The 12754-nt window shown below is 43.5% G+C and overlaps 1 protein-coding gene across 1 annotated transcript in view; it reads right to left on the reverse strand.

The window, feature by feature from the left end:
* Nucleotides 1-12754, reverse strand: part of LOC124545759 — a 198383-nt gene that overhangs the window by 76410 nt on the left and 109219 nt on the right. The window contains exon 3 of the mRNA XM_047124702.1: nucleotides 9699-9852. Within this exon, the coding sequence (XP_046980658.1) occupies nucleotides 9699-9852 (154 nt within the window). The remainder of the gene's footprint in view (nucleotides 1-9698; nucleotides 9853-12754) is intronic.

Here is a 12754-nt window from a genome sequence, read left to right on the forward strand (position 1 = left end):
CAACTGCAACGTCAGAATTACCTCTCTGGTGTCTTTACCTTTTCTAAACCCAAACTGATCGTCATCTAACACATCCTCAATTTTCTTCTCCATTCATCTGTATATTACTTTTGTCAGTCAGCGAGTTATGTGCATGAGCTGTTAAGCTGATTGTGCGATAATTCTAGCACATGTCGGCTCTTGCAGCCTTCAGAACTGTGTGGATGATGTTTCCCCGGAAGTCAGATGCTATAGCCCCAGACTCATACATTCTACACAGCAACGTGAATAGTCGTTTTGTTGCTACTTTCCCCAATGATTTTAGAAATTCTGATGTAATGTTATCTAACCCTTCTGCCTTATTTGATCTTAAGTCCTCCAAGGCTCTTTTAAATTGTGATTCTAATACTGGGTCCCCTATCTCTTCTAAATCGACTCTTGTTTCTTCTTCTATCACATCAGACAAATCTTCCCCTTCACAGGAGCCTTCAATGTACTCTTTCTACCTATCCGCTCTCTCCTCTGTATTTAACAGTGGAATTCCCGTTGCACTCTTAATTACCATCCTTACTTTTAATTTCACCGAAGGTTGTTTTGACTTCCCGACATGCTGAGTCAGTCCTTCCAACAATCATTTCTTTTTCGATTTCCTCACATTTTTCATGCAGTCATTTCGTCCTAGCTTCCCTGCACTTCATATTTCTTTCATTCATCCGCGACTTGTATTTGAATACTGTACTGAATACTGATTTAGAAGCTTAAATCTTTTACGCCGCCAAGGGAACGTCGACCTTAGCACTTTACATCAGTTTTAATTTGATAATCTTATCCCTAAATAAGACGGATAAGAAATGCCCAAAAAATGTTTTTTTCATGTGATCTCATTACAAATTAATTTTCGGATTTTTCCGTTACCTGTAACGTCAAACCTTGCTTCTTGCGAAATTTCTTGATTTTAGGTTGACGGGAAGAACCCTACAGATTTTTATGAGTGAGTTTGCGAGTACTAGAATTTATAACAGAGATGGCAGTATCTTTTGACTGCAACGACTTTAAAGTTTAAATGTTTTACACCGCCAAGGTACCGTGGACCTTAGTATTTAACGCAAGTTTCAATTTGATACATATACCCGTTCATGAGGGAAAGAAGGGGGTGTTCACAGAAGGACTGACAGACGGATAACGAAGTGATACAAGATAACTGACACAAACTCACCATTTCTAGAACTTCCCACAACACACACACACACACACACACACACACACACACACACACACACACACACACACAAGCCGGTCGGAGTGGTCGAGCGGTTCTAGGCGCTACAGTCTGGAGCCGCGCGACCGCTACGGTCGCAGGTTCGAATCCCGCCTCGGGCATGGATGTGTGTGATGTCCTTAGGTTAGTTAGGTTTAAGTAGTTCTAGGTTCTAGGGGACTGATGACCTCAGCAGTTAAGTCCCATAGTGCCCAGAACCATTTGAATACACACACACACACACACACACACACACACACACACACACACACACACCATCACCATCATCATCATCATCATCATCATCATTGGCCACTTCTGACCTATGAAGTGCAGACTAGAAGGTACAATTATGCCTCAGCACATCCTTCAAATCCGCGTTGCCAGAACTAGATCAGGTTTAACGTTTCTGTCGACGATGCGGTAACTGAAGTATACACTCGAATTGGAAAGGCAATCGACCAAGTCCTTTTCAGTGACTCCATCCCGCCATTTGCCTTCAGTGATTTAGGGAAACTACAGAAAACGCAAATCTGAACGGACGGATTGTAGTCCAGTGCGTTACCACTGTGGCACCTCTCAAGGCCCCAGCCATGGAGCACTGGTCTTCAGCTCACATGCTGATTAACTGAAGAAGACAGCTATGAAAACAATACTACTACCGTGGAGAGTGGCAGTAATAAGTCGATAATAAGCTAGTAGATCCGGAAACTGTAGACATAATTTTCTACATGCCATGCAGACATTTTGTTTAGACGTGTCGTATGTTCCAAAACAGCGGACGATTAATGCAGAAAGATTTGAACGGGCGCAGTGGACTGGCGCACGCTGCGATGTGTGTCGCACGCAGATCTGCGCACGGCGGTGAAATCAACTACTGTCGAATAAAGCGGGAGTGTAAACTGTTGCAGAATGCGCCGTTAAACAGGGCAGGGCGCGGGCCAGTGAAATACGATTGCTGCTATTTGCATAACAGTAAGCAATAACGCAATTCTGTAGCATCGACATGGAAATTCATATTTACTGACGGCTCCGAGCGCGCGGGGGCAATAATTCAGACAGCGGCCGCTGCACTCTCTCTGCGGCGCTGCGGTCGGCCTGAAACGGACCCTGTGGGCGGCCTGCTTACAGGGGCTGTTAAGGACTGCGCGACGCGCAGTTAAGCTGGAATATTGCTAATACTATCACACTGTTGCGCATGAGAGGATAGTAGACAGTTTGCATTGATTGAAACAGGCAACACACCACTCACTGCTCTCCTCTCAACCAGATTCTACACGTGTTTGTGAAAATTGCAACGACGAGGACACACGCGACTGAAACGAATTTTGTACAATTGATTGGGTACGATACACATGTTGTCCCACAACAATGTATGCACTGCTTGATCCTGAATATCTCTTTGTTTAAAACACATAAAAATGAAAAGTTTTCGTGTCATATGCATTAACCCTTTCATCATTAAAAAATATATTGCTTATATTTGAAAAATTTTCAGAGTGAAATTTTTAATTTTAAAATGATTTCATCGGGATGGCAATTATGAAAAAATATTAGAAATCGGTACCAAAACGCATTTAGTCTTCTGACAAGGAAAACCATTAAATATCGCACATAAGTTTTCAACAGATCATTTGATGATGGCTTTGACATACCACACACCAATGTTTTCTACATTCCATGAGGTTTTTGGGGCATATACTTCCTGCCACATTCAAATTATGTAGGCCGGCCGGTGTGGCCGAGCGGTTCTAGGCGCTACAGTCTGGAACCGCGCGACCGCTACGGTCGCAGGTTCGAATCCTGCCTCGGGCTTGGAATTGTGTGATGTCCTTAGGTTAGTTAGGTTTAAGTAGTTCTAAGTTCTAGGGGACTGATGACCTCAGCAGTTAAGTCCCATAGTGCTCAGAGCCATTTGAACCAAATTATGTATAAACCAGTAGAAATGCTAAGGTCTCAAAACAATATCTATGATGTATAGGAATACACAGTTAGTTACTTCAAACATTCTTGGAATGGGGAAGATAGTGATTTGATCTGATTTTCGTGAAACAGATGCACTGTGGCACCTATACACACACACCGCCCCGTTTGACTGCTCACAGCCTTCTATATATCCATCGCGTGGTCCGTAGTATTTTTCTCCAAATTCCGAAAGCATCTCGCTACATCGTAACACCGGACAGATAAGAGATATAGACGTCTCAACGCTCAAAATTGCTTATTACTTCAGTGGGACACATGGATCCCATCAACCGCGAGAAGGTTAAGCCACAGTTCACACTGAAACGATGCAATATGCTATGTGACACGTTGCAGTAGAGGTCGCGTGACGTGATGCCTATCGGAGCGTCACATTGGGGTGATATAGCATGTGATACGATATGCGAGAGACTCATTATACAAAAAGCCACAAGACAGCACAAATCACGTTTCTCTTTCACTTTCAGTTGCAATCATTAGCTTTTCTGAAGAGGGCGTTATTGTGGCTTATCATTATTTCAAGCTCAAAAAATTGAGAAAGAAGAAGTATGGTGCACTCCACAAGGCTGTAAATATCAAAGCTAGTTCGGCTGTGCTTTCCCGTGAGCTCTCTCAGCACGAAAAATTCCACAAATTTTACCGAATGAGTCCAAGAAGTTTCCACTTTTTGGAGCAACTATTATCAGCGACACAAATTTGCTATTTGTCCTGCAGAGCAGTCACACAATACAGTAACTTAAGTTGGCGATAGTGTGTGAATGACGTTAAAAATCCACCACGAAAAATTTATTTTTTGTAAGGCCACTTAGTACAGTACTTTCTTCAACGTATTACATATACAGGGTGGTCCATTGATAGTGAACGGACCAAATATCTCACGAAATAAGCATCAAGCGAAAAAACTACAAAGAACGAAACTCGTCTAGCTTGAAGGGGGAAACCAGATAGCGCTATGGTTGGCCCGCTATATGCCGCTGCCACAGGTCAAACGGATGTCGACTGCGTTTTTTAAAATAGGAACCCCCATTTTTTATTACATATTCGTGTAGTACGTAAAGAAATATGAATGTTATAGTTGGACCACTTTTTTCTCTTCGTGATAGATGGCGCTGTAATAGTCACAAACGTATAAGTACGTGGTATCACGTAACATTCCGCCAGAGCGAGCGGTATTTGCTTCGTGATACATTACCCGTGTTAAAATGGACCGTTTACCAATTGCGGAAAAGGTCGATATCGTGTTGATGTATGGCTCTTGTCATCAAAATCCCCAACGGGCGTGTGCTACGTATGCTGCTCGGTATCCTGGACGACATCATCCAAGTGTTCGGACCGTTCGCCGGATAGTTACGTTATTTAAAGAAACAGGAAGTGTTCAGCCACATGGGAAACGTCAACCACGACCTGCAACAAATGATGATGCCCAAGTAGGGATTGTAACTGCTGTCGCGGCTAATCTGCACATCAGTAGCAGACAAATTGCGCGAGAATCGGGAATCTCAAAAACGTCGGTGTTGAGAGTGCTACATCAACATCGATTGCACCCGTACCATATTTCTATGCACCAGAAATTGCATGTTGACGACTTTGAACGTCGTGTACAGTTCTGCCACTGGGCACAAGAGAAATTACGGGACGATGACAGATTTTTTGCACGCGTTCTATTTAGCGACTAAGCGTCATTCACCAACAGCGATAACGTAAACCGGCATAATATGCATTATTGGGCAACGGAAAATCCACGATGGCTGCGACAAGGGGAACATCAGCGACCTTGGCGGCATTATGGGAGGAAGGATAACTGGCCCCCTTTATCGATGGCAATCTAAATGGTGCAATGTATGCTGATTTCCTACGTAATGTTACTAACGAGATTACTGCCTCACAGATTTTTCGGCGATTGTGTGTACACCTGAAACACTGCATCACCAGCTTCGGTGTCTGTTGAAAGTTACCCAGTGACTAGTCCAGGTTTGAAATCACCGAGCTTTCCTGACCAACCCATTCCGCTTTTATCGCCTCCCTATGGTCAACACAATACGCCCCACCTCCTTTTATACTGGTGGGCCCGTCTCTTGTGGCATTTAATAGTAAAAAATGGCTCTGAGCACTTTGGGACTTAAAGTGTGAGGTCATCAGTCCCCTAGAAATTAGAACGACTTAAACCTAACTAACATAAGGACATAACACACATCCATGCCCAAAACAGGATTGGAACCGGCGACCGTAGCAGTCGCCCGGTTCCGGTCTGAATCGCCTAGAACCGCTCGGCCACCGCGGCCGGCATTTAATAGTCATTTTCGCATCACATAGGAGTGATTGAATAGTTTTAATCAAATAGCGTGTGTTCTAATTTCGAGATAAATTCTTCACTTCGAAATGTATTCTTAAGTTTTATTGATGTCGTGTCATATGGTATGAACTTTTTATGACTCATCACATTCGACAAAGAATTTCTTCTTAATTATAGATATTTTTGCAATTTCTTTCCGTTACTTTATGGAAATGAGTTTACATCAAATGTGCCAGTGCCAAATTTTTACGGGATTGCGACTGCTGGAAGACGCAGCAAACCATTCCCAAGCAATGGTGGAACATTTCGCCGTCTATGTAACGTGCTTCGTCAAGTAAGCGACTGTCGATCTGGAAAACTGACCTATTTGCTGACTGAGCAGAGAGCCCCCTCCTAAAAGACTTAAACTAAACGTACGAAAAGAGCTGTAGACCAATAATAGTCCCTGGCTTCCGGCCACACGACTTGGACCGACACCCGTACAGAAGGAAGAGCGAGGCAGTGTCCGGAAAATTCGGGAGCAGTTTGCTGCGCGAGTTGGTCGCTGTAATTCAGAAGCACCCGCTGGGTCTAGCTAGCTGGCTCTCTGCACTAATGAAGCTCTTCCTCTGAGTACTTGTAGGAAATAGAGCGGTACGAAATATGGGAGGGCTGCAATTAGCGATTTATGACCCCGATCACTTGAGAGGGTAAAATTCTATGGCTCTTGTCGCCAACTCGCGGCAGTGGGGAGGACTAGGCGAATTATCATCCGACATTCTCTTTGTAGTCGCCCGGGAATTTTTCTAGCTGGGTGTGGGTGTGCCATTCGCAGGGTACTAACTTTTCTAGGTCAATAATTTCTGCCCTGCGTTGCCTCATTAGGAAGAGTGAAACCTGTTCTAACTTTGAGGACGAACTGACAGCGTTGATGTCGTTGGAAGCAAACATATCCGTAATTGGCAGAGCGAATGTATAAAATTTTTTGATCACAACTGATGTTAAGTGACAGAAATTTGGAGCTGATCATGAAACATCGAAATTTCTCTCTCTCTCTCTCTCTCTCTCTCTCTCTCCCTCCCCCCCCCCTCCTTCTCTTTCTCTGTCTATCTATCTGAACATACAGCAGTGATCACTCCTTCCTAGGTTTCCAGTGGTATAAGCGCGCGCAAAATGCCGTGGCCGCTAGACGCGCAGTCGGCTGGGGAAGCGTGGCGAGAGCGGAAGTGGTGGGGGTCGCTCAGAGCGCTGTAGGGAAATGTCGAGTGTTTGAGAGGAAGTGCCGTTCTAAACTGAAGCCTACGCTTACATTTCTTGTAAATATTAAGTGGGGCCCGTTTGCGCCGACACTTGCAAGGCGACCATTCAAAAAGACCTACTGTCACCTCTGCTTTGGTTAGTATCTAAAAGGAATTCCGCCAAAAATGCAGCGACTTATTTTCGCCTGGCTTGTTAACCATTTACAACTTTCAGAGAAGCGTAATGAGTGGCGAATATTGAGTAAAACCTACACATTTCTCTGGTTACAATGTCAAAAATTGCTTATTTTGCCGAAACACAGCGGAGTTTACACACTCTCACCTCACTAATATGTTGTGGAGACACAACTGCAAGGGAGTTCTGAAACAGTGGTTTATTACGAGGAGAGAGGAACTGAGGTTCAAAATGTCTCTGAGCACTATGGGACTTAACATCTGAGGTCATCAGTCCCCTAGAACTTAGAACTACTTAAACCTAACTAACATAAGGACATCACACACATCCATGCTTGAGGCAGGATTCGAACCTGCGACCGTAGCGGTCGCGCGGTTCCAGACTGAAGCGCCTAGAACCGCTCGGCCACACAGGCCGGCAATAACTGAGGAAAAGTAAAGTCAATACCTTATGAAAAAGCACATCCTCGGTAAAAAAAGTACTGTCTTCACATATGCTGTTCCAAAACCCATAGCATTTCTCATTTCCACCACCTATCGACGCCCCTTAAAAGCTTCATTCTTTCACAGAAAAAGTGTGCAGTTACTGGAATAACACGGTAGATAATGATGTTTTATATAGTAACGATATGGTAAAATAACTCCTCTTTGCGTGACATCATCTGCCAAAATCTCAGTTCGATTTATGAAATAGTTTACGAAATATGATGAATGTTGTGGATATTTCACGCTGGCTTTATCGCTGGCGCGGCGCGATCGTAAATGAGTGTGCTACATCAGATCAATTTTCTGGAGATTGGTGACAAATAGACACCTCTACCCAAGTCTAAAAAAATGTTAGCTAAATTTCATACGCAACAACATATTATGTAATATGCACCAAACGCAAAATCATAGCGACCTCTATTTTTCATTGCACACTTTTCCGAATTTCGCGCAGTGTCTTAGTTTCACGTATATATCATAATAACAATGACCATTAACGAAATGATGGGTACATCAACATTAACCTGAAACATAAAACTATAAGCAAAGCAAAAATGAAACTTTTTTACCGAATAGTTTCAGTAAAATAGTTTCTGTCATCGCTGACCGGCCGAAAGATGGAAAACAGTTAGCTGCCTCGCTTTCGAACAAACGAATGAACTCGTCCAGCGCGTTGGACGAAAACCGGTCACTATGCGTCGGGCGCGAGCTATATGTGGCATCAGCTTTCTAGGCATAGGTGACGCTGTTGCCGTGAATTACGGAAGCGCGCGTGTACTTGAATACCCCTGTCAAGTATCATTTAGCATAAACTAACACCAGACAAAATTCATGCCTCAATATGCATTTTATCAATCAGAACAGGCATAACACCTTGTGTCTTTCACACCACAATGAAGTCTCAAAGTGAGAGATGATGCACCGGTACAATTCTGCCGGTGTGGAGTTGGTGTGATAGCGCCAGAGATGTCTGATATCGGATTCACATCAGCCCAATTTGGGAACTAGCCGGCCGGTGTGGCCGTGCGGTTAAAGGCGCTTCAGTCTGGAACCGCGTGACCGCTACGGTCGCAGGTTCGAATCCTGCCTCGGGCATGGATGTGTGTGATGTCCTTAGGTTAGTTAGGTTTAATTAGTTCTAAGTTCTAGGCGACTGATGACCTCAGCAGTTAAGTCGCATAGTGCTCAGAGCCATTTGAACCATTTTTTTGTGAACTAGTACTCAGACCACGCAAACATCATTGTGTCCTTGTGGACAGAGAGTTATCCTGCTGGAAGATGCCATCTTACAGCATGAAAGGATGGAATTGGTCCACAATGATGCTCACATAGTTCACAGTTGTCGTCGTGTCTTTGAGTACTGTCACAGCTCACACGAAAGCCCTGGAAAAGTGAGTCACCTTTCATAGCATAATACTTCCCCCTATGAACTGCGCCCGTGGCGTGGTGCAAATTTCCACCAGCTGTTGGCGTTTCCTGACACGACCACCGACCTAGTGTAACAACAAACATGATTCATAAGGTCAGGCGGCACGTCTCCATTGATCCGCGGTACAATCTCGAAGTTCCAAAATGCCGTGCCCACTGCAGTCACAACTGGTTTGCCATACGAGCAGCATGGGGATACGTAGGAGTGTTCTGTTGTTCGGTCCCTCGTTCAACAATATGCGCTGCGCGATGTGTTCCGAAACACTTGTGCCTGCACCAGGATGCTGCCCTGTCGTCAGGAATAATGTGAGTACCGCAGAATGTAGGGAGTAGTGGGCATGCCTCTGATGGAAACGAAATTACATTTCTAATCTCGTCAACAACAATGTGAATTAGTGTTCTCAAATGGAGATTGTGAAGTCAGTGTGATATAGAAGAATGGGATAAAATAAAAATATACTCATAGCAACAGAAAGAATTTCACCAGTTATTCAGTTCAACAGGAACCCACAATGTTGAGTCCATATTTTAGCGCAAGGATGTACCCCTAGAGACAACTGGAGGCAACAACAACGAGATAATGAAGTAAAAAATTTTTCTTTTGTATATCTTACGCCTCTCGAAACTTTTGAAAATGGTGAAGAGACTAAGAGAATTTTAACAGTGATGTGTGGGAGGGTAAGTTTCAATGTGAAAGTTGCTTTGATCTTTAACATTTCCACGCCAGTGTATTTCAGCTAGTATAGTGTGCCTACCACAGTTAGCCAACCAGGCTTCATAAGAAAGAATGAGAAACACGAAAATAAACGTCACCTAGAGCTACAGAGGAAGAGCGACGCCTGGGCTGCTGGGTACTCACTTGTCCTCGGTGAGGAATTTGTCGCCGTCGCTCTCGACGCACTCGCCCTTGGTCTCGATGTGCGTCGCGTTGAGCGTGATGAGGTGCGGCACCCCCGACTGGAACCATCTGCCGGCCCATTGCTTGGGGAACTGGCAGCGCCCCGACACGCCGGCTGCAACACACGAGCAAAGTGGTACCGTCAGCAAACGCTACACGGGGCAGCGGGCTGTGTGCTGCGGCGTAGCATACTCTTAAGGGGCGCCCGTTAGCGCCATGCACAAGGCATAGAATACCCATATTCTGTTCATGTGTAAAACAGACAAATTCGCAGTTATAAACATTGCAGTGTTTTGGAAAAGACTAATCCGATTGTGAAGAATAAAAAGCCGCTGAATTTCATGGGTGACTGGAATGCAGTTGGGGGGGGGGGGGGGGGGGGGGAAAGAACTAGAAGGAAAGAATACAGGAGAATATGCTCTTGGAAAGGAGAAAGACTAATTGAGTTCTGTAATAAATTCCAGGTAGTAATACCGAATACTCTGCTCAAGAATCATAAGAAGAGGAGGTATACTTGGAAAAGACCAGATGATACGGAAGATTTCAGTTAGATTACAGCATGGTCAGGGAGAGATTCCGAACTTACGTTACTGAATTCTAGGACGTGCCCAGCAGCAGATAAAGACCCAGACCACAATACAGTAGTGATGAAGAGTAGGCTGAAGTACAAGAGATTAGTCAGGAAGAATCAATACGCAAATACTAAGGGATGACGAGACACGTTTGAAGTTCTCTAAGGCTATGGATACAGCAATAAAGAATAGCACTGTAGGTAGTAAAGAAAAACATTGGCGCAGACAAGGTAACTGCGAAGAAACCACGGGTAACAGAAGAAATATTTCAGTTGATCGATGAAAGCAGGAAGTACGAAAATGTTCAGGAAATACCGAAATACACGTCGCTGAGGATTTTGAAGTAAATAGGGAGTGCAGGGAAGATGAGACGAAATGGTTGCATGGAAAATGTGAAGAATCCGAAAAAGAAATGACTGTCGGAAGGACTGACTCGGAATATAAGAAAGTCAAAATAACCTACGATGACATTAAAAATGAAATAGTTAACATTAAGGAGTGCAACGGGAATTCATCTGTTAAACGTAGAGGAGAGAGCGGATAGGTGGAAAGAGTATACTGAAGGCCTCTATGAGGGGGGAGATTTGTCTGATGTGATAGAAGAAACAAGAGTCGATTTAAAGAGATAGAGATCCAGTATTAGAATCAGAATTTAAGAGAGCTTTGGAGGAGTTAAGATCAAATAACGTAGAAGGCATAGATAAAATTCCATGAAATTTCTAAAAATCACTGGGATTAGCGGCAACAAAACGAATATTCAAGTTGGTGTGTAGAGTGAATCAGTCAGGCGACATACCATCTGACTTTCGGAAAAATATCATCCACACGATTCCGAAGACTGCAAGAGCTGACAAGTGCGAAAATTACCGCACAATAAGCTAACGGCTCATGCATACAAGTTGCTGACAAGAATAATAAAAAGAAGAACGAAGAAGAAAATTGAGGATGTTCTAGATGACAGTTAATTTGGCTTTAGAAGAGGTAAAGGACCAGAACGATAATTCTAACGTTGCGGTTGATAATGGAAGCACGACTAAAGAAAAAACGAGACACTCTCACAGGATTTGTCGACCTGGAAAAAGCGTTCGACATTGCAAAATGGTGCAAGATCTTCGAAATTCTGAGAAAAATAGGGGTAGGCTGTAGGGTGAGACATGTAATATACAAGAGCCAAGAGGGAATAATAAGAGTGGTCGATCAAGATCGAAAGGGTGCAAGACAAAGATATAGTCTTTACTCCCTGCTGTTCAATCTGTACATCGAAGAAAGAATGATGGAAATAAAAGAAAGGTTCAGGAGTGGAGTTAAAATTCAAGATGAAAGGATATCAATGATACGATTCGCTGATCACATTGCTATCCTGAGTGAAAGTGAACAAGAATTACATGATACGCTGAGTGGTATGAACAATCTAATGAGTACACAATATGGACTGAGAGTAAATCGAAGAAAGACGAAAGTAATGAGAAGTAGCAGAAATGAGAACAGCGAGAAACTAAACAATAGGATTTATGGTCACGAAGTAGATGAAGTTAAACAATTCTGCTACCTAGACAGCAAAATAACCAATGACGGACGGAGCAAGGAGGATATTAAAAGCAGACTAGCATTGGCAAAAAGGGCAGTCCAGGTCACGAGAAGTCTACTAGTATCAAACACAGGCCTCAATTTGAGAAAGAAATGTTTGAGAATGTACATCTGGAGCACGTCATTGTATGGTAATGAAACACGGACTTTGGGAAAACTGGAACAGAAGAGAATCGAAGAATTTGAGATGTAGTGCTACAGGCAAATGTTGAAAATTAGGTGGATTGATGAGGTAAGGAGGTTCTGGACAGAATCGGAGAGGGAAGGAATATGTGGAAAACACTGACAAAGAGAAGGGACAGGATGATAGGACATCTCTTAAGACATTGGGGGAATGACTTCTATAGTACTCGAGGTAGCTGTAGAAGGTAATAATTGTAGAGGAAGACAGAGATTGGAATACAGCCAGCAAATAATTGAGGACGTAGGCTGCAAGTGATACTCTGAGATGAAGAAGTTACAAAGGAGAGGAATTTGTGGCGGGCCGCATTAAACCAGTCAGCAGACTGATGACTCAAAAAAAAAAAAAAAAAAAAAAAAGTTGTTTCAAAAAGAAAATTTGATTCCAATATCTCAGTAATTAATATGCACTATCCAAACAAAGGTGTGTTCACCGTTCGCATTTATGAAGATTGTCCTCGGCTTGGGACACTTTCGATGAGGTGTTTGAATATTTGTGGAGGAATGACAGCCCATTCATCCTAGAGAGTCGAAACCAAAGCAGGTATATTAGACGCTTGGATCAGGAGCAGAATCGTCGTTCTGATTCATCCCGAAGGTGTTCCATTGGATCAGATATGGGCAGGTCAGTCCATTTCAGGAATGTTATTGCCCACAGCCCATTGCCTAGTAGACGTT

The sequence above is a fragment of the Schistocerca americana genome, chromosome 8 (assembly GCF_021461395.2).
Source record: "Schistocerca americana isolate TAMUIC-IGC-003095 chromosome 8, iqSchAmer2.1, whole genome shotgun sequence".
Lineage (NCBI taxonomy): Eukaryota > Metazoa > Arthropoda > Insecta > Orthoptera > Acrididae > Schistocerca > Schistocerca americana.